At 30.5% G+C, this 22,817-nt stretch overlaps 2 protein-coding genes across 2 annotated transcripts; both read left to right on the top strand.

The window, feature by feature from the left end:
* The first annotated feature begins 6,580 nt into the window (after window positions 1–6,580).
* On the top strand, window positions 6,581–13,579 carry LOC108869057. The gene is made up of 3 exons (XM_033275509.1): window positions 6,581–9,637; window positions 9,693–13,412; window positions 13,538–13,579. The coding sequence occupies exons 1-2, from the start codon at window positions 9,443–9,445 to the stop codon at window positions 9,951–9,953; spliced, it is 456 nt and encodes a 151-aa protein (XP_033131400.1). The 5' UTR covers window positions 6,581–9,442; the 3' UTR covers window positions 9,954–13,412; window positions 13,538–13,579.
* LOC103828352 (homogentisate phytyltransferase 1, chloroplastic) lies at window positions 13,539–16,113 on the top strand. The gene is made up of 13 exons (XM_033275508.1): window positions 13,539–13,643; window positions 13,888–13,941; window positions 14,070–14,314; window positions 14,409–14,492; window positions 14,564–14,638; window positions 14,709–14,792; window positions 14,864–14,953; window positions 15,029–15,130; window positions 15,192–15,287; window positions 15,382–15,453; window positions 15,521–15,616; window positions 15,695–15,799; window positions 15,897–16,113. Exons 1-13 carry the CDS (start codon window positions 13,604–13,606, stop codon window positions 15,936–15,938), a joined length of 1,185 nt encoding a protein of 394 aa, XP_033131399.1. The 5' UTR covers window positions 13,539–13,603; the 3' UTR covers window positions 15,939–16,113.
* Window positions 16,114–22,817: the final 6,704 nt, after the last annotated feature.

The raw sequence follows: 22,817 nt of genomic DNA, 5'->3' as shown, positions 1-22,817 counted from the left end.
GGTTTGTAGAAAATATCTTCCGGATTAATATTTTGAGTAAAATGAACCGACCGAATTTAAATATCTTCCGACCATCAATCTTTTTGTTTCTTTTGAACCACTTCTTCCGACCATCAGTCAAATTCGGAAATTGACAACTATTATTGTGACTGGCAATAATTGGTTGGATCACCTAAACGACACCCGTATGGTATTGAACCGGCTTATTGTACCAGTTTTGCTACATAACCAGCCAACTTAACCGATTGGTGTTGTCGATTTACAAGAGAAATCACGCCTGCAATTAAACCATGATGAAGGACGATAGAGAAACCTATAAGAAAAGAGCAAGCATTGCGAGTCTGTTGTGATTGTGAGTTTGGTTTCAATTCGGTTAATTCAGTTTCGAAATATTTTTATCGAAATAATTAATGGATGGTTCATGTCTGATATATTTTTACTTACCACAATGGCACAATCAACCTTTTTTTTTTGGTTTCCTGACTCAAATTTAACTAAAATCTAGATAAATTCATATCAATTCAGATAGTTTGGTTATTCAAAATTTTTATTAAAAAACTAGGTGTTTTGCCCGCACATGCGGACATAATCATCTTACGAATACTTATTAATTTATGTCTTATTAATTCAAAAATCGGCATAATAAAACTCTAATTGGTGACCATGTTGAAGGAAAAAATGTATGGTGAATTTTTTGTTCCTCAAAATTTATACTAGTTATGTTGAATTTTAGTCAAATTATTGAAAGGGATTCCATTTTTTTCCTCTAAATTCCCTATGGAGGAATGAATTTATAAGGAAAAATTTCCGTATACAATTTTGATAATGAACAAATTCAACAAAATTCATATTTTATTTTATTTTTTCAATTCGTCCAATGAAAATTTATTTTTTATTTTGTTCATTTTTTCCATTCTTCTAGTGATCACCAACTGAAGCCATAATGTTTTAAGTAAAATCAATTAAAAGAAAATTTTGTTTTAAATTCAGTCACAAATTAAAATTTTAATTATGATTTCAAATAGTTAAATCGAACATCAAATTATTAATATATGTCAAAAAACGTTCATCAAAGTATATATTTATTATTGTGTTAAAAGGTTTTAAAACACTCATATATTAAAAATAGTTAGAAAATATCTTTATATGAATATTCTTCTTTGACTAATATTTAATTATAAATTATTTTATATCTTAATTTTTTAAATTTATAATAAAAATATTGTTTTCAGATAGTAACATATATATATATATATAAGAATTCACTTAATTTTTAAAATATATTTTCACAATTTTATTATATTAGTTTATAATTAGTTATTAATTATTTAATATAAAATAAAATTTGTGTTTCATTATAAATTCATTACGGGTTTGTGCAAATTAATAAAGGGTGTTTTTCAAAACCAACCCATATTTTCAATTCAAACCCAAAATCAACCCCTTTTTTTTTGTCCATACTATTCATCAATAAAATTTCCATACTATCCTTATGTTTTTGAATTATTCACAAAATTGCCATTTTTATTTATTTTTTTATTAATTTCGAAATTAACAAAAAATCAAATACACCCTAACAATTTCTTCTTATTTACAAAAATGCCATCATCATCAATTTTTCCAACCACCATGAACCACCATTTTTGAGCTCTAAAGCTCTAGAATTCAATTTTCAACCACTTTTTTTTCTCATTATAACCCAAAAAACTTCATTTCCTCTCATCTCCTCTACATTTTCATCTAAAAAACTCTCATAACTATCATTTTCATAATTACAAACTTCATATTTTTGAGTTTCTTCATTAGTGAATCGTTAAAGATGCTTCTTTTTGCTCATATTTGGAGTTTGGACGGTTGAAAAGGTTAGAAACGAGCTTTACACATGAAAAATGTAACTATTTACATGGTTTTCGTTCTTTTTCAGATCTGTGTCGCGACGGTAGACTGTTTTGTATGTCTACGCCTCCGTGGAGACTTACGATGCAGTCTATTTGTCAACGCACGGGTTAGTTTTGCAATTGACCAGACAAATTTTTTTTCTAACGCAGACTTTCGCAGTAGTCTTCGTCTTTACCTTTGACAACAAAAATAAAACTTTCGGTAGACTTACTAAGACGTCTACCTAAAAGAGGTTAGTTTTTCATTTGACCGAACTTTTGACTTTTCAAAATAGACTTCAACGGAAGTCTACAAAATGTAGACTGCCAACGAAGTCTATAAAAGGTCAGTTTTGCATTTGACCAAAACTTTGATTTCGTGGAATAGGTTAGTTTTGTGTTTGACCAAAAAGTTTAAAAAGCAATCAAAAATTTATTAAATTGTAGACTTCATATGCAGTCTTCTTATCTTAAAAAAAAATGTAGACTGCATATAAAGTCTACTTTTTTATTTTGGTCAAATGCAAAACCAACCTGTCGGATTTGAGAGTAGACTTCACAAGAAGTCTACACACCCGTAGACGTTCATTTTAATCTACTGATTTGAAGTCAAACTTGGTCAATTGCAAAACTAACCTCTTTAAAAAAAATTTAAACATGTAGACTGCATATGAAGTCTAGTTCTGAAAGTCAAATCTTGGATGAATTCTGGTCAATTGCAAAAAGTAACCTTTTTAAATTGTAAACTGAAATGAAAGTCTACATGTACAAAATTACAACTTTTATTCAACTATAGAAAGCAACCCGTAAAATGGTCAATTGCAAAAACCAACCCAAAGAGTAGACCTATTTGACAGTCTACGTCTGTAAACTGAAAAGAACGTCAACATCTTCACAGACTAAATATTAAGTCTTCATAGAAAAATCTATAAAAATGTGAATTTGTGTATTATTCATTAAATTTTTTCTAGTTTTTTTGTTTGACAGTGTGTGTTAGTTAATCCTAATGGGTTTGAGTGATTTTGAAAATAATTTTTTTTTTATAATTATGAAGGTATAATTCATTTGATTTGATAATGTTGTTAGCTAATAATTGTAGACGTATTTCTAAGTCTTCGTTTATAGTTTTGCTAGTAAGGCTGAGCTTGTTTCAAAGCTGAAGTCGGTGACTGTGGAATATAATTTTACATTTTCAGCATATAAGACAACAAAAACTCTGTATGTGGCTAAGTGTCGTGTTCAAGGATGTGGTTGGAAACTTAGAGCGAGTGTGAAGTATGGGCCAAAGATATTTTGGGTGACAAAATATTCGAAAAGGATGAAGAATCGGAAAGGTTGAAGAATGTTCCTTGTGCATGATGGCTGTACACATGGTAAACTTCTTGAAATGACACAAGAAGATTATGATCTGGACAACAAAATTGAGAAGATGGTGCTAACCTATTCCTTACCAAACATCATTTAAAACAAATGACTCCGAATAGGAATATACTCCTCTTATGTCTGTCATGAATAATCGACAAGTACAGAACTTGATCGAGTTATCTAAGACACACTTTGTACGCCTTTGTGTATCAAGCCTGCGCCAATACACTAAAAAAATTTGGATTGACTATATGTTAAATAATAAGTGTAGACGTTTTTGTAAATCTACAAATGTAGACTGCAGTTGAAGTCTACGTCGTAAATTCTATTAAAAGTGTATTTGTGTATTATTCATCATATTTTTTCATGATTTAATTATTTTACAGTATATGTTAGTAAAATTTTAATGGTCTTGGATGAATTTCACAATTTAATGTGTTATAATTATACACTTGATACTTATTGCAAATTGTTTTGATTAGTGTTATTCTTGAAAATTTTTGGGAAAATTTTGTATAGATTTTCTTCTTCTCACATGTGTGTTAGTTATTATTTTAGCTTATGGTGGTTTTACTTGTTTGGTTGGTTAGATCTTGTGAAAGAATTGATATCTAACAAAAAATTAATAATATCATACAAGTGAAAACAACTAAAAATGAATACAATGTTTATAGATTATGCATTAAAAAATTATTTAAAAATTAATATTTTATTATGAAAGTTATTACAGAGCAATATATTAAAATGTATTCTTGAGTATGTTTGATTTTTCATAATCTTGATGCTTCAAATAAAGTCTTGGAAAAAGTACCTGCCAAATAAGATAGAGTTATGAGAAAAACATTAGATAAAAAATGAAATCATATTTTAGTAGACTTTTTATTAAGTCTACGTAAAGTTATTGTTTAGTAGACTTTAGTTGAAGTCTACACTAATGAAAAATTTTCATATCTAAAAGTGTGCATTTAGAAAATTTGAAAATACTTTGTTCTGCAAAATATTTCAAAAATGGTTTTTTGTCATCTTGTAACAAAGCAAAAAGATAATGTATGAATCTATAAATTTAGTTCATTATAAACACAAAATATCTTATAATGAATATATGGAAAACTTACATTTTTGGGAAGATGATTTGAAAATATTAGAAGAGAATACCTGCAAAATAAAATAAAATTTTAAAAAATAAGATAAAAATTAAAATCATATTTGAGTAAACTTCTAATAAAATTTGCTTAAAATTCAAGGCTAGTAGACTTCATTTGAAGTCTACCAGCCGTAAGTTTTAAGTAGATTTCAAATGAAGTCTACTCTATAAAAAAATAGATCTGAAAAATAATACATTAAAAATATGAAATAAGTTTAAATCTAAAAAACTTTTAAAAATATGATTTAATAGACAAAATAGTTATAAATTAAAGACATATTAATATGAATTTTAATATGTAACTTTATTTGAATATAAATATTAAAACACATATTTTAAATCTATAGATGTAAACCTTACATTTCTAGGAGGAGAAGAGAACAACTATGGAAGAAAATACCTGCAAAATAAAATAAAATTATTAAAAAACATAGAAAAAAAATTAAAGTCATATTTTTGTAGACTTCCAATGAAGTCTGCTTAAACTTTGTAGCTTAGTAAACTTCATATGAAGTCTGCAAGCTTTAGTAAACTTCTTTAGAAGTCTACACTGTCTGATAATTTTCAGATCTGAAAAAATCTATATATTTTGAAATGTGAAAATAATTTTAAATCTGAAAATACTTTACATAATAGAATTTATAAGGTAAACTAGTAGCAAATTAATGTAGAGAGCTTGATCTATAAATTTATTTGAATATAAACATGTAAATACATATTTAAAATCTATTAATCTAAAACTTACATTTTTAGAGGAGATGATGAAATCCATGAGTGATAATACCTACCAAAAAAAGATAATATTGTGAGAAATAAACATAAAAATACACATTTAAAATCTATAGATCTAAAACTTACATTTTTTAAAGGAGAAGATGAAAACCATGAATCATAATATCTAAAATGACAAGATAATATTGTGAGAAAGACTTGAGAAAATTTTAGAGAGAAAGAAGATAATGAGAGAGATTTAGAAACAATTGAGAGAATTTTAGAGAGAAGAGAGAAAGTTTTAGAGAGAAGGGAGAGAGTTTTAAGAACTTGTGCAGCCACTTTAGAGAGAGATTGAATAAATTTTGTTTATATAGGGAGACAAAAATGTAACTAGGTTAAAATTTACGATACTGTAGACTTCGTTTGAAGTCTACTTAAATTAAAATTTTGGAGTAGATCTTACTATAACATAGTAGACCTTTTTGGAAGTCTACTATAATAATTTAATTATTGTTGTTTATTCTTTATTATTTCAATAATTTTAATATATGATTTATTAAATTTATTTCTTTATTTTTTAATAGTTATAGTATATGATTTCACTTTTTTATTCTTAAGGAACTTAACTTAGTTTAAATATAATGATTTTTTGTAAAACAAATTGAAAAATATAGACTGAAAAAGACGTCTTCAGATAAATAGACTTTATTGTAGGTCTACGAAACCCTAAACCACAAATATCAAACCCTAAATGTTTTGCTTGATAATCAAAAAGTCTCATTTATACAAAATATAAACTACTAAACATTAATATGCAGATTTAAGTTAATAAAACAAAAAAAAAAACAAAATCTAAAATCTAACCCTATGAAATCAACTACTAAAAGACATAACATGTTAGAACCTTTTGTTTCTAAACTATGAACATAGTCTAGCACATGATAACCAAATTAGTATATATTCTTCAAAATTGTTCGATTATATGAAATTTTAATTTGTTTACTTCATATTATCCATTATATTGATGATTAGTTAAAAATATCACAATAATTATTTTTATACATTTTTAAAATTAAATTAGTAGACCAAATTAGAGTGGAGACTACAAAACAAGTCTATTAAATAGACTTCGTAGGAAGTCTATATATATGTAGACTTCTTTTATTACGTGTAGACTTCCAAAGGATAGAAACGTAAAATACATTTATGTTTTTTGTTTGGTCATAAGGGTGAAATAGTACTTACACTACTCCTTTAGGTTGGTTTTGCATTTGACTGAAAGTGGGGTACACTTTTACAATTGACTTGAATATTTGAGTTGGTTTTAGCAAATGTCCCATTAATAAATACTCGGTTAAAAAATAATAATAAATCAATTACCTATATAAAAACTTAAGACCTAATAAAATATGACAAATAAGAAAATTAACTAAATATTTAATATAATGTATAAATTTAATATTAAATAAAAATTCGTTTTTAATTATATATAAAATTCTATTTTTTAAATTAATAAGTTAGTGATTCAGCTAAAAACTAATAATAAATCAATGACTTAGCCAAAACTTATAAAAATAAGTAAAATTGTCTAAAATCATGGAGAACGTGACACATAAGCAAATTCACTTCTCAAATAATAGTATAGATGATATAATTTTGTGTAATTTGATATAACATTTTTATAATGATATATTTTAAAATCAGGTATATGTTAAACAATTTGGTTTTGTTAATCAAATGAAAATATGGCAAATCCTATATTGAAAATATATCATTATAAAATATGCATACAACATACTGGTTTACGCTATATAAAAAAAACATACTGGTTTACGTAAAATGTATATATAATATCGATAATCAGAATATTGTTGATACCTACCGCAACCAAAAAAAATTATAAATCCATTTTGGAGTTTTCATTTTTGAAATTATGGATATGTATTTTTTTTTTTAAAAAGGAATTATAGATATGTATCGATGTAATCAACGTTGACCTTTAAATGACCAATCTTGTGAGACTTCAGCTTGTTGTATTCATGCAATAGTAACTGATCCTTGGTGAGGACCACCCAAACTAAGTCACATATTTAAAAGAAATTCATGACGGCGAAGATCCGCATGTATTTTGCAGCTGCAGTACCCAAATTCTTGGTAACTTCTCTGTGAACATCCAGCAACGATGAAACAAAGTCAGTAGCACCATCATGAGGTCGGTCATATCTGGTAATGGAGCAAGATCCCGAGGACCAACATGAAAGGGACTAAAATATGTGCTTCTGTTCGTGGTGTGGTTGTGAGCAAACTCAGCTTGATACTAGTAAGATTTCTATGATCGTATATTATCACCAAACAACGATCAAAGCATATTACTGAGAGAGCGATTAACGACCTTTGTTTGTCCATCAGACTGTGTATGATAAGTTGTACTCATATTCAAACTTGCATTGAGCATTTTCCACAAAGATTGCCAAAAGAGACTTAAAAACCTTGTATCACAATCAGAAACAATGGATGTCGGCAGACCATGAAGGCGATATATTCCTGCGAAGAAGAGTTTAGCGACTTTAAAAACATCTGTCGTTTGTCGACAAGGTATAAAGTACACCATCTTGAAAAACAGATCGACTACAACAAAGATCAAATCATTGCCTTTTTGAATAAAAGGCAGACCCAACACAAAGTCTATTCTCAAATCTGTCTATGGTTGCGTTGGAACTTGCATAGGCAGATATGAACCCGCGTTTGATGCATGTCCTTTAGCCAACTGACAAGCCTTGCAACATTCAACATAACACTCCACATCCCGTAAAATGTTTGGACAAAAGTAAGATGCCAATGCGAGTTGCAGAACATCTATCTCGGCAAATGTGACCCTCCTTATGTAACTCATCGGTAATGTGAGCGTAGGCTGCTGTCGGGGAGATAAAGTTGAGTTCCTCAAAAATGAAAATTGTCCACAACTGTATAGTTGTCGCAAGTGTTTGCTTAAACATGCATCAACCCAAAAATTTTCAAAAAATGGGTCTGACACATAAAGGTCCGAAAAGACAGTGAAACCCGTGACAGCAGAATGCAACGTAGTGAGTAATCCATGTCGTCTACTACGAGTATCAGCCACACAATTAAGCTTCCCGGACTTACGGCCAATAGTGAATGTGAACTGCTTTAAATAGGCAACCCAAATGGCATGTCTTGATGATTGGATTGGAGGAGAGATAGCATAAGACTTGGGTTGCTGAATCGATCTTCGGAACCAAAGCGAAAAAGGGTGAAGAAGCAGTAGCTGCGTACGACCTACTTGACTCGTCGGAGCAACGAGACGTCATAATCATCGCAAGAGATTTGGTGAGGATGAGATCGAACAGTATAATATACTCATGGAGACTCACTGGAACAAAGGTTTACCGGCGACTAAAATTGGTAAAGTCATCAGTGAAGATCATGTTTCAGATAAAGGAAAGAGATGGCGAATGGAGATAAACAGCGTGAGACTTTACGGGGAAGAAGAATACATAAGTTAGGGATGTCAAAATGAGTTATAGCTCATGGGCTAGTTCAACCCAGCTCATGTATTCATGAGCAAGAATTCTATTTTTTACTTTCATTTAATAAATGAGTTCAATGACTGAACTTAAATTATATCACGAAGTATTTGAACGATCTTTAATGAACATGAGCCAACTCATGAATTTGGTCATTTTTACACTTATAACTTCTATTTTTCTTATGTAAAAAAATACATACTTATCATATTTATCTTCTAGAATTAAAATGTAAACTAAAATGTTTTTAAATATATATGGAAAATGTAAAAATAATATCTATTTCACTCATCATCTAGATATATATATCTTTAAATTAATATGTAAAACAAAATATTCCTAAGAGATAATTTCTATATTACTCGTAATTTTACATTTTTTTTAATTTAGTATTTAATGTTAATGTTTTGAATTTTTTTAATATTTAAAATTCTGATATTATAAAACTTCTTTTAATATTTTATTATTATTGAGCCATAAGGTGGAGATTGCGTGCATATGGGGCAACGTATCTTCAGCCCAATAACCAAATCCTGTACAAAAAGGAAAACGTTAGATGGTTTCCTTTATTTTTCATGTGTTAGTTAATTACATTGTTAATATAATTAGGAAAAGGAAAGCTAAGGTCGGTGGTTGGAGCTATAAATAGAAGAGGTGGTCAAGCTTTATTATCATCCAAAAACGAAGACAATAAGAGAGGGAGAGAGAAAGATCAAGAGCAATACTAAACGAGCTGTCTTTAGATATTAAACTTGTGATCCCCTTCTAAACTAGAGCCGCTCTTTCTCATCATCGTCATGGACAAGATATCCGCCATCAAAGCTGAAGCAGCACCTCCTGCTGTGAATAACCAAAAGGACAACTCGATTGAGAAGGAACGATCTGATACGAAGGCGATCATAGAAGGATTGGCTGATCGTCTTCAGAAGATGGAAGAAAAGATGGATTTGTTGATCTCATTGATCAATTCAAACAGTGAAGCTTCTGTATCTGTAAAAGCTGAGAGAGAGAGCTATGAGGAACCTTGTAAGAAAAAAGCTAAAACAGATGCCAAGACTCAAACGAAGGAGAGCACTAGTGATGATTCTAGCGAGGAATCTGATGAAAATAAGAGTGATAGCCGTTTATTCAGTGCTCGTGGCCGTGGTCGTGGTCGTGGACGTGGTCGTCCTGGTCTTTATGCAGGTGGTCCTTATGCTGGTGGTCGTTGTGGCGGTGCTGGCTTCTGTGGCAAATGTTGAGGTATTTGCATCTGATGAAGAGACCTTTTGCTATCTTCAGCGATTAGGAGTGGAAAACTTTTCTTAGAAGACGAGGAAGAAGCAAAGCTCTTTGGTTTAATGCAAACCTTTACAATACTTTGTTTTGTTTCGTTTTGTTTTTTTATCGAAACAGTTCGTTAAGTAACCTAGACCAAGATATGCGTTAGCCTTTAGCCCTTTAAAATACATTCCATGCGATAACACCAGATCATCTGCTTCATCATCAGATCAACTGTTTTAATTATGTAGAGGAAGCTTTTGAACAAAGGGATAATGATTTCATAAGCATCACAGAAACATAGATCTATCACAGAAAGATAGAGAATGGATTGGAAAAGAAACTTATCATGTTTAGAGATGAACAAATTTGTTATATATTTTTCTACAATAAAAAATAAGAAAAAATGGGAAAACAAATTATTCCTTATAAATATTTGTTTTTAAAAAGAATATTAAAGAATGCATTGTTCCTCTTCATACCTTGTAGTCACCATTCATATATATAAATCACAAGCACACTTGTTCCATTATTAATAGCTTCAGAAATATCTTTAAGCAACGACCGGACTTGTTTACTCAGTTAACATTGGCAAAGCCTTCTGTTTGTGCAATAACTCTGAATCTATTGTTGTATATGATAGTGCATCAGCATTATCCACTCTGTTTAGCACTCGAGGTAGATGTTGTCAAAGGGTTAATAGCGTTCTAAAATTTGACGATCGAGCAATATATAAACAGACATTAGGTTTTTTAAATGGGACAAGAGTTTGCAAATCTTAGTTTATCATCTATAAACCCCATCTTGGCCCCCATTAACATGTACTAAGGCCTTGGGTTCCACAAGTATATCCTCACGTCCCCATCTTGGTGTGTGTGTGTTTTCTTGAAGAGTTTTTTTTTGTTATGAGAGTTACCTAAATAAAGATCTCAGAATTATGAGAGAAGGTTGATCTCTATAGTCAGAAGTAATCACAGTTTCAAGGTAACCTCAGAATCGAAGTAGTATGTTACCATATACTAAAGGCTCAGAAACATGAAGGTATCTAAATTTTTTTTTGTCGTTCTTTTTTTTTAAAGAAGAAAGATATAGCTTAACACCGCATCGCAGAGAGGACTGACCTATGTATTTTCCAGTATTTTGTCATCGGTAATGAGTAATGACAGTCTAAAGGAAATGGAGAAGAGAACAAATTACCTATATATGTAACGCTCTCAAACCCAATGCTAAGATGATAAATCTACCCTATCAAACCTATGTATATTTGGACAATCATATGCAAGGACGGCCCTGAGATTTGGGTGTCTGTAGACAATTTAGCAAAAAATTAAATTACAAAAAACTGTTTTTATAAATTTGGTGGTCTATATCTATATAATCTTTTTCAAAAAAAAAATTTGGGGTAGAAACCAATGTTTCATTTAGAGAAGGTTAAATGGCAGAAATTCTCAAGAAAATTATCAGGACTTACATGGTACTAAGTAGAAATACTAAACATTCCAAAATAAAATAAAAGGGTTTATGATCATAGTTCAGCATATATTAGAGAATTTGGGTAGCACATATATATCTAATGAACAACGCGTGAGGTGAATACAAACACACTTTGATGCGCCAGAGAGCAAAAGCTGACTGGAATGGGGAAAGGTCTGATTTGGGTGAATAAGAAGGTGTTGGTCGATATTGGATGTCGTTTTTATTGCTTTTAAAAAGCCTACGCAAGTAGAGTATCATAAACCTAGGTCTTTCTTGAAGCCCAAGAAAAGTCTTCTGGCTATATTTGAGGAAGAGCTAAATGTGAAGCCAAAGCTTATTGACTTTGTCATCATCAACATAGACACTGTGTTTTCTTACATTGGAGAAAACTACCCTCCTAGTGTCCGACACTGGACCAAGAAAAAATGACAAAATCCAAGCCTTCACTGATGATGTTTTCTCACAGCTTTTCTCAAAAAAAAAAAAAAGTTTTTTCTCACGGCTGATCTCAAGTGTTCCGGTACTAAAAAGACCGCCACGGTGGAATTTGCTAGCTTCAGAAACCCAAATGGGACTTGTTGAAATTTCACCCTTGGATCTTGTAATGCTCCGGCCTCTAAGCAAGTCATCGAGAAGGTAACAATTTGAATCTTCGTTTTCTTTTTTTTTTATAACTAATATTACTTGCAGTCGAAGTAATGCAAATTCATCTCACATAAAAAAAATCATCCCGGTTATGAGAAGATGATTCACATGTTTTCCTAAATTTTTAACACTATTATTTGTGAAGTAATTTTTTGGATTAGAGCTCTTAAAAATTAGAACGGTTAAAGTCGTTTATACCGTTAATAAATAGTTAAACCTATTAATATATAATTAACATAAATTAAAAACAAAATTCCTTGATTTAATATATAACTAACCATTAGTTAAAAATGAAATTCATTGATTTGACAATTATCATTATCTAAAAGTATTTTATATTGTCTTATATAGTCTTTATTAACCTTAATGAATAATTATATTAGTTAATATATAATTAACCATAAATTAAAAATGGATTTTTGTTAATTTGATGATTATCATTATATAAAAAATAGTTTATATTGTGTTGTATAAATTTTATAATATATAATTTAAAAGGGCTAATGGATAATCTTTTACTAAAACTATGTTTACCATCAATATTATTATATAATAATGATAGATAAAATTCCCATCGTTTGATATACTCAATCATATTATTCTTTTGCTATTATACGTAATTATTAATAATATAATCTATAAATTAAGTTACATATGCTATTATTTTATAATATGTAATTTATCTTCAGATTAAGCACCCTAATATATTTATATTAAATTATAAATGTTGGCACATTTTACTGATTATGAATTAATAATATATTTATTAATAAAAATTAGTAACATTTTTTGTGGTCACATTTCGGACAAAATACCTAGTTATATAATAAATATGTAAATATTTTATAACATATATAAAGATAAGATACATTTAATTGTCATAGACAAATTAATCTAACTTATTTTTACCATAAGAAATTAAGAAAAAATAGGTGAGATAAGCAACAAAAAAAAGACTATATAATTCACTAACTAACTAAAATCACACCTTTTTCATCTTTTTCTATCATTTTTCTAAAAAAAATAATTTTCTTTTTTCTTTGCTTATTTCTCAAATAATCCCAAAAAAAATCTCAAAAATTAATCTGACTTATATTTTTAAACTTTAAATATTTTAATGTATTTTATACCCATGGAGGTGATTAAATGTCCGGCCCGCGAGAACTTGAGGCCTGAACTGACACAACATAACTAGCAAAGGACAACACGTGATATGCTTTGTCCCCCTCCCGACAGATTTTTTTTTGTGTGGAACAAGTGGCAAATCTACACCACATAACACATTTCACTTATCATTAGAGACCTTCTTCTTCTAATTACTTCTCTAACTCTTTTGATTACTACTTCTAGTTGCATTGCATCTGTACTTGCATTTTCCCAAAAAAGGTAAAAGTAAGTTTTTAGTGTCAATCTTTCATTAACACACGCAACAGTGACACTAATTATTTTATTCAATTCTCGACCGACTTTTGCAACTATTCCATCGTGTCTCATGTTGTTCGTCCCCAAAGATCATCTCCTTGGTCTTTGATCTTTGAACTGAAGCAAGGAAAGAAAAAGAGAGCAAAGCAACTTTCATGGAGTCTCTCCTCTCTAGTTCTTCTCTTCTCTCTGCTGGTAATCCTTAGAATCTCTTCCAGATCTATTTCCTTTTCTTGTTTTATTTTTTTCCTTCTTAAAGCTATGTGTCTTGTGATTCACTTCCATACATAAAGGTTTGACTATAATAAAAAGATTCAATTTTTTTTTATGAAATTGTTTATTAGATGTAACAGTATGGAGAAAGCTTGATTTTTTTCTGTGGTTTAATTTGAATTTTGTTTGTTTCTCATGCATACAAATATGCAATGCAATGTATCAGCTGGTGGTGGGCTTTGCTTGAGGAAGCAGAATCTAAAGCTCCTCTCTTTATCAGGTGCGTTTAGCGTTTAATTAGCTTCTTTATTGCTTATATTCGATTACATTTGGAGTCTAGGAGATAAGACAAGACAATGTATGTTGGAAACTAGTTAAGGTTTTGCACTTTCTTCAATTTTTCTGCAGGAAACCGAGTCCTGCGTTGTAATGTTGTTGCTAAACCAAAGAGTAGTAACAATCTTGTTACTAGGCTTGATGGTCAAGAATCTTCTTCATTGTTCTTGTTGTGTTCGAGACATAAGTCTAGGTTTCAAGCAAATGCCACAACGGGTCAGCCCGAGGCTTTCGACCCTAAGAGCAAACCAAACTCTTTTAGAGACTCTTTAGATGCCTTTTACAGATTCTCAAGGCCTCATACAGTTATCGGCACAGTTAAGCAACGTTTCTCTCTTGAAAACCCAGAATCTTTACGGCTGTAACAAGAAGATAACGTTTGTTCTGTGTTTGGTTTTTTGGTTTTTACAGGTGCTTAGCATTTTATCTGTATCTTTCTTAGCAGTAGAGAAGGTTTCTGACATATCTCCATTACTTTTCACTGGCATCTTGGAGGTAAGTTGAATGGTGTGTTAGCATTAACTATTTCATTTCTCTGTTTTAACAATTTTGAGTTTTGTTGTCAGGCTGTTGTAGCAGCTCTCATGATGAACATATACATAGTTGGACTCAATCAGTTGTCTGATGTTGAAATAGACAAGGTAACATATGTGTGTTATGTGATCAAATCATCTTCACTAGTGCTTACTCTATGTGGTCCTTTTGTTGCAGGTTAACAAGCCATATCTGCCGTTAGCATCAGGGGAATATTCTGTTAAAACCGGCATTGCGATTGTAGCTTCCTTCTCCATCATGGTATGAATCCCATTTTCTCAAAAACTGTAACACTTTTAGAAGTCTAATTTGTTTAAAAACAAACTTTATAGAGTTTCTGGCTGGGGTGGATTGTTGGTTCATGGCCATTGTTCTGGGCGCTTTTTGTGAGTTTCATCCTCGGTACTGCATACTCTATCAATGTAAGTTAAGTTTCTCACCTTGAGGATTTAACTGATATCAAAGCTTTTATTAATTTTTTATCTACTACAAAACAGTTGCCACTTTTACGGTGGAAAAGATTTGCATTGGTTGCAGCAATGTGTATCCTCGCAGTCCGGGCTATCATCGTTCAAATCGCCTTTTATCTGCATATTCAGGTACTTAAACTAGTTTCCTTATGCTTTGAAGTTGTCCATCAACATCACCTTTTGTTGGCAGACCCATGTTTTTGGAAGACCAGTCATGTTCACTAGGCCTCTTATTTTCGCCACTGCGTTTATGAGCTTCTTCTCTGTGGTCATTGCATTGTTTAAGGTAACGCAAAGATGGAAATGTTATTAAATCAAAGTGAGGCATTTCTACTACTATGGATATGATGAATTTTTGTTTTTATATTGGTTTGATGTAGGATATACCTGATATTGAAGGGGATAAGATCTTTGGAATCAGATCATTCTCTGTTACTCTTGGTCAGGAACGGGTAAGATTCCAAAACTAAGAACTAGTTATACTCAGAACAAAATGAGATACTTCTTGCAACAATGCAGGTGTTTTGGACATGTGTTTCACTACTTCAAATGGCTTACGCTGTTGCTATTCTAGTTGGAGCCACGTCTCCTTTCATATGGAGCAAAGTCATCTCGGTAATAATCTTTCTCTACACATCAAACTACTGCACCAATGAGTGATTAAGGCTTCATATTTTGTTTGGTTTTTGTTAGGTTGTGGGTCATGTGATTCTGGCAACAACCTTGTGGACTCGAGCTAAGTCTGTTGATCTGAGTAGCAAAACCGAAATAACTTCATGCTATATGTTCATTTGGAAGGTTAGATTTGGCTATAAAACCCCGAGTCTTTTCAAGTTCATCATATATTATCAGACACCATTTACTAATATATTTCTTCTTGCCTGTCTGTCATCAGCTGTTTTATGCAGAGTACTTGCTGTTACCTTTTCTGAAGTGACATCAGAAAAAGAAGACAAAAGTCATTAATGTGCTTCTGTTTTTATTCAGACAAAGAGTATGAAACTAGGTAGAGATTAGGGTTTTTATCCTTGAAAAACATCAATAAACTGCAAAGCATTGACGAGCAATTCGGTTGGGAAATTTAAAAAAGGGGATTCTTTCTTGTGCAACAAGAAACCATTGTTTGGTTAAGAATCCAAATAAATAGTCAGGTGTTTAGGGCCCAATAATATGTGACCCAAACAAAAAGAAATTAGCCGTGAGGGATCAAGCCCATTAGGGCAGGCGGGCAACTTATACGAAGTATGTGGGCTTTTGATTCGTTTCCAAAGGTCTTATGTATATTACCTAGGGGTGTTCAATCCGGATATCGGTTCGGTTTCGGTTCGGTTTTTTTTAGTTTTCTATATTTTGGTTAGTAAAATATAATTACCATTCTAAATCCATATTTACTTCGGTTCGGTTTATATACCGTCAGTTTTCGGTTTATTCGGTTTTATACCAAAAAACATAATTATTTTGTTTGAGATCATATTATATGAATTTTAGAATCATATTATCAACACATTAATTTATTAAAAATATATTACATGTTCAAATAAATGAAAAAAAAGTAAAAATGCTTCTATCATCAAATAAAATAATCAAATCTATAACTAAAATCAAAGCTTGAAATTTTGAAAATAAAAATATGAAACAAAACAAAAACATGAAAGAAATTTTTTTCCACTTTTCCATATTTAGTGTTCATTAAAGTCATACTTTTTCAATTGAAAATTTTCCATTAATTATTGTCCATCAAATTTATAATCTTCATATTAATTTAGTGAAGACTAAAATAAATCAAAAATATAAAAAAAAGACTTAGAAAATAAGATGTCTGAATTGCGATGTATTGTTATTTAGTTATAGTTCAAGTGTTTTACAAATTATGATTTTTTATTACTATAAAATTATGGTAATAGTTATTAACACAAATTTAATTTATGTAACAAATAGATTTTCATGTATTGTTATATAATAGATATATATATTACATGTTTCTACTTTTAATCGGTTTTGTTTGGTTTATTCGGTTTAATCGGTTATATACCAAACCATATCCAAATCCTACGGTTTTTATAAAATTATATCCATTCGGTTTATATGGTATATACCAAAACTAAACCATATTGTCTATTTCGGTTCGGTACGGTTCGGTGTTACCATATTGAACAGCCCCTAATATTACCATCAACAGATTTTATGACGTGAATCACAAACAAACTGCGACTTTCTTCTCCTAATTAATTTTGGGTTAATAGAATCCTTTTCCTTGAGGGTTTCTGCGTCTTCAATTGTAAAATATATATCTCGAGACGGAGGAAATCTGTAACGAGGACAAGCAAGTTGCTTTTGTTTTTCTGTTTAAAAAAAAAAAAAAAAATTGAACGTTGACCTAACTTTTCCGGCAAGAAAGGAGTATAGTGACAAGTTTGGCGATGAAGAAGATGTCGGATCTTACAAGGGATGTCGAGGAGGAGGTGCTCTGTCGAATTCCGATGACATCTATGGGACCTGTCCGAACTACTTGCAAAAGGTGGAACATTTTGTCGAGATGTGAGTTATTTGCAAAAAAACACCTTGCAAATACAGATCGGAAAGAAGTCTTTACCGGTTAGGAGACTGCATGAGTATGATTCATTTGTCGTAAGATGAGCATTTCAGTTGGCAGTATAAAAAAAGACTAATATTGCTTTCGGGTTTGTGGGATTACGGGCTTCGTTCCCGTACCTCCTAGTCTATTTTTTTTAAATGAGCATTTCTGTTGGCAGTATAAAAGAAGAGGATTCTTTCTTGTGCAACAAGAAACTCTTGTTTGCTTAAGTGCCAAACTAATAGTACGTTGTTTAAGCCCAATAATATGTAACAATCTTATACACAATTATTCCATGAGTCAAAAGAAAAACAAAATTAGCCGTGAGGGATCAAGCACATTAGAAAGATGTGTAAGTCCAAGCCTGCTCTGCGAAGTTCAGTATGTGGGCTTTGGATTTGTTTCGAAAGCTCTATGTATAAAACCAATCAATAGATTTTAGTGATTCTACTAATGGTGCGTGCCAATTTGTTTGTTTTGTTACACGAATTCAAACGGATACTTGACCCATATACAGCTCTTGTAACACATGTGTGATTTGCTTTGTTGGCGTAAATCTCCATTTTTCAAACTAATTATGTCTTTAAAACGGATCAATTGAACTAAATTATATGTGGTTGCATATTAGTTATGTGAAATTGAAAGTGCCAGACTCAGCAAAACATTTCACATGTACCAATAATTTAAAATACAACCACGCAGTAGTGTAGTATAGTGTTAGAAGTTGATGTTGATGTTGTTTGCTGAGGCGAAAATAAAGTTAATTCTTAGTTTTCATTAGAAAATTTTAGATCGGATTAATCGTCCTTATTGTCTCTTTATGGATTAGTTGAATTTTGGCTCATACATCCCTCCACCTATCATTTTATATGCTACCAACAATTCAAAAATAGCAATGCTTGTGGTGGTATCTTGGTGGTAGAAGTTGTTTTGGGATAACACGTAAATCCATTAGTCATAAATTATTATTGTTATCAAGAATTAAGCTGCTCTTTTTGGCCAGATGAAAACAAGATTGTGTCTTAAACTTTGTTATAAATCGAGATTAGATTAGTCATTGATACTATCCTTTCTTGTTTTTTGCCTCCAAAAATCTTCAGTTAACGAAAAACATTTTTAAAAAAAACTAATCAATTAAAATAAATTTTAGATTCAGATTATAGAATGGGAGAAAAAAGGCAATTGAAGTGCGGAAACAAGGGGGTAAGAAGACAGCTAGTCCACTGAAAGTTGGAGCAAATGGACAAAAGAATGTTATGATTATTCTTCTCAAATAAAACCTTTGAGAGAATATATGCGATTTGTGAATGAAACTTGTCATCATGATCAAAAGAAATAAAATAAAATAATTTTTAATGTAAAAATAGAAAAACTCACCAATAATTAAGCAAAAGTTTCGAAAGTGAGAAGTGGGCACAAAAGTGTACATCTTTGGTTACAATCAAAGAATCCAACACAAAATCAAAGTTCTCAAGATGCTCCATATAGCATATATAACCTCCTTTTTCTTAAGAGCCAATAATTCCTTACAAGATAAATAAAACATATTATTCCATTTGCTAACAAATTTTGTTTTTCTCCTTTTGGGACCATTGACACACAATCTCTTTGAAGCTCCAACATACAATGAGGCTATAGTCTAAAGTAATTATAAACTTTTCTAGCCGAGTCACTTCAATCTATTCCAATCTTGAAATTTTGTTTTAAGCATCAAAGTCACTTATTTTGATGATTTTTTTCCTTGAAATTCTAACATTTGTTACTTGTAAGAAAGATAAATGATTATTTAAATCATTTAAACATAAGAGTATTTTGAGTAAATTAGAGGGGTCGCGGACCAACTCAAATCATAAGTTATAAATTGAGATCTGCAGAAGTTAAGTGGAATCTACTAGCCAATAACCAAACATGTCAAATGAAAAATAATTTATATATTTACGACCAGTTTATATAACGGTAACAACTAGATTACAGTTAACTGGTTTAGATTTAAAGTGTTTTCCTACTAACCATAAACATTATGTCCCCTAGGCCCTAACCAATTTGAGTTTTTAATGTTCGGATTGTATATTGAATAAGCTTTAAATTTTACTATACGTACGTTTGCCAGATAGCAATGTGCTTAATAAGCAAAGAGTAATTCTTGGGTTCACCCCCTAAGGTGAACCTCTAGGTTCACCAACCAATAGTGTTTGAGTATTTGATATTTGATATCTTTTAAAAAAGGAAACAACATTGAATTTCCAAATAAGATTATCTTTTTAAAATAAAACAATAAAAATACATAAAAATAGTTACAAAAAATAAATAAATAAATATTTGTAAGTCTTCAGCAAAATATTAAACCCTATACGCTAAATCTTAAACTCTAAACCCTAAACCTTAAACTTTGGATAAACTCTAAACGTTTGAAAATCTTAAACCCTAAATCATACATTAAAAACTAAATTTTAATAACACTAAACCCTAAATCCTAATCACTAAACCCTAAACCCTTGGATAAACCCTGAACCCTTGGATAAATCATAAACTGTAAATCAAAAATATTTAAAATTAAACTCTAGAGTTTATGATTTATCCAAGGGTTCAGAGTTTATCCAAGGGTTTAGGGTTTAGTGATTAGGATTTAGGGTTTAGTGTTATTAAAATTTAGTTTTTAATGTATGATTTAGGGTTTAAGATTTTCAAACGTTTAGAGTTTATCCAAAGTTTAAGGTTTAGGGTTTAAGATTTAGGGTATATGGTTTAGTATTTTGCTAAAGACTTAAAAATATTTATTTATTTATTTTTTGTAACTATTTTTATGTATTTTTATTGTTTTATTTTAAAAAGATAATCTTATTTGGAAATTCAATGTTGTTTCCTTTTTTAAAAGATATCAAATATCAAATAATCAAACACTATTGGTTGGTGAACCTAGAGGTTCACCCTAGGGGGTGAACCCAAGAATTATTCATAAGCAAATAGGAAAATTTCAAATAAATTTATTTTAGAAACTAAAAAATAGGAGACCTTCGGAATGGCAACTAAATACATATGGTTGGAAACAACCATTTCATTACTCAGCAAAACGAAAAAGAAAAGAAAACAAATTTAATTAATGGTTTTCAATAACACTTTCACAAATGTATCATTGTCGTTTTCATGAGCTTTAAATCAAATTAATTTTTACTGACATTCTATTTCAGATGTTCTGAAGCATCTGAGTATATTTGGACTGAACAAGCTTCGTATCCTTGAAAACTCAAACAATCATAATTTTAACTATCATGTGATTGGATTGAGAAGATCATATAAGGTGAAATAAGCATGAAATGGTCACTGCTCAGAAACATCAATATTTGTTTTACAGAATCCACCATAATTAATGTATCTTCATTACTTGGATAGAGAACTGGAAAAAAATATATATTTTTTGTTTAATAAGCATGGGCAAAATATCTTTTGACTATAATGAGATGCGAGAAAGTGGTTGATACATAAGCAGATGCGCAGACATGGCCAGTGGCCACATAACGAAAAGAATACACATGCATCATACAACAGTTGAATTACAAATCTACATATATATAAACAAGAATGATACTATATATTATAAATTTATAACAAGAACAAAAGTAGGTCTAGTGGTGCCAATCTGTATATAGTTGTAACTGTCCCATATTTTGTGTACTGCCTCGGTGAATATATTAGACATGGATGTGGTGTGATTTTAATCCAATGGAATCCAACTGTAAACGCATAACAAATATAGTAGGATACTTATAGATCATCAAGGAATTTGATGGTTATATTTTAAACAGTAAACTTTTAAATCAAACTAAAATTGTTACAAAAGGACAATTGTCACATTTTGATGTGTAATAAAGAAAATAGCAAATAAATAAAAAAATTTAAAGGTCAAATTTATTAGCAATTGGTAAGAGTGTTAGGTTTTCAAAGTAATTGTATTTGATATCATATGTTAATGGTTTTGTGTTTTAGAACATAAAGCATGATTTTTATAATCTTGTACTATCGTGATTCTAATCACTGCGTATAACAAATCAATTAACTCGAACTTTGTTGGTTATTGGAAGATGTAGATTAGTAGATATATGTATTAATTTAGCTAAATTCTGATATGGCTCACTATACTCAACAACTCGACTTTTGCGGGTTAAAATCTCATCTTACAATATACTAGCTCAAGTTATAATTTAATTTGCAGCAATTTGGAGGTTTAAACTTACTTAGATCATATTTACAAAGTACACTAAAGAAATTATGAAATAAGAACAAGTAAAGGGTAAGAACATATGATAAACAACAATCATAAATGAAACATGTTTTTATGATCACTTATTTTTTTCAACCAAAAAATCTACTAAGACATAATGCAGAGAAAATATCAAGTTTAAATAGATATCATAATGGAAACTGATAGAAATAAAGGGTATAGGTTTTGCGATATAATATTTATATCAGATACGTACAAGAAATTTCATATCTAGAAACTCTTTCGATCCAAAAAGAAAATTTAATATATACTCTTTCGGATTGTGAATTTGATGTGTGTGTGTGCCAGAGAAGCTAAAAACATGTGTATACATATAGTCTTGCATAATGGTTCGTTTGGGACCTGAAAATACAACGAAACTCATTTCAATGAGAATCGAGGTTTTAAAGTGCTTAACGTACGTCACTTATATATGGTGAGTCAGTGACTATTCCCATATTTGAAGAATTCGAAGAACCGTATAATCTCTCTGTGAGATTACTCGTACGTGGTACCTTTGAAGTTTCCTTTGACTTGTTATCAAACTTGGCTAAGTTTGTGTAACTATCTTTCTATGGCATTGTATAAAAAAGTTCCTTTAGAACAGCACGTCTTGTTTTTCATGTTGCTCTCATTTTTTTTTTTTTTTTTTTTTTGCTAAGAATGTAAATTATCATTAAAAATGGAGATTGTTCTACAAAGTAGTTAATCTATACAAAAAACAACACTCTGGCAAAAAGAAAGTAAAAAACAGGGGGTTGATATGTTGACCAGCATATGGAGTTCCAAAGAAGCCCAAAAGAGGGGGCAGAAACCTAAGCGCTGGAATTAGATTAGCCAAAATGTCATGAGGTCCTTGAATTTCTTCCTGGTCCTGAATGCATTGATGGTGTTGATCACATGCCTATTGATGTCTCTAAAGACAACAAGCGGTGGGGTGATTAACTGGTTGTGAAACATGTTGTTACGCTGTCTCCAAACAG

The sequence above is a fragment of the Brassica rapa genome, chromosome A07 (assembly GCF_000309985.2).
Source record: "Brassica rapa cultivar Chiifu-401-42 chromosome A07, CAAS_Brap_v3.01, whole genome shotgun sequence".
NCBI lineage: Eukaryota > Viridiplantae > Streptophyta > Magnoliopsida > Brassicales > Brassicaceae > Brassica > Brassica rapa.
This window is presented reverse-complemented; position numbering and strand designations above follow the sequence as displayed.

What these genes read in the sequence shown, in the direction of transcription:
- LOC103828352 (XM_033275508.1), top strand. Translation starts at nt 13,604, where the DNA reads ATGGAGTCTCTCCTCTCTAGTTCTTCTCTTCTCTCTGCTG. An exon ending in TTACTCTTGGTCAGGAACGG is followed by an intron (nt 15,454 to 15,520) that starts GTAAGATTCCAA and finishes GCAACAATGCAG; the next exon opens with GTGTTTTGGACATGTGTTTC. An exon ending in GCTATATGTTCATTTGGAAG is followed by an intron (nt 15,800 to 15,896) that starts GTTAGATTTGGC and finishes GTCTGTCATCAG; the next exon opens with CTGTTTTATGCAGAGTACTT.
- LOC108869057 (XM_033275509.1), top strand. Translation starts at nt 9,443, where the DNA reads ATGGACAAGATATCCGCCATCAAAGCTGAAGCAGCACCTCCTGCTGTG. An exon ending in ACAGTGAAGCTTCTGTATCT is followed by an intron (nt 9,638 to 9,692) that starts GTAAAAGCTGAG and finishes AAGCTAAAACAG; the next exon opens with ATGCCAAGACTCAAACGAAG.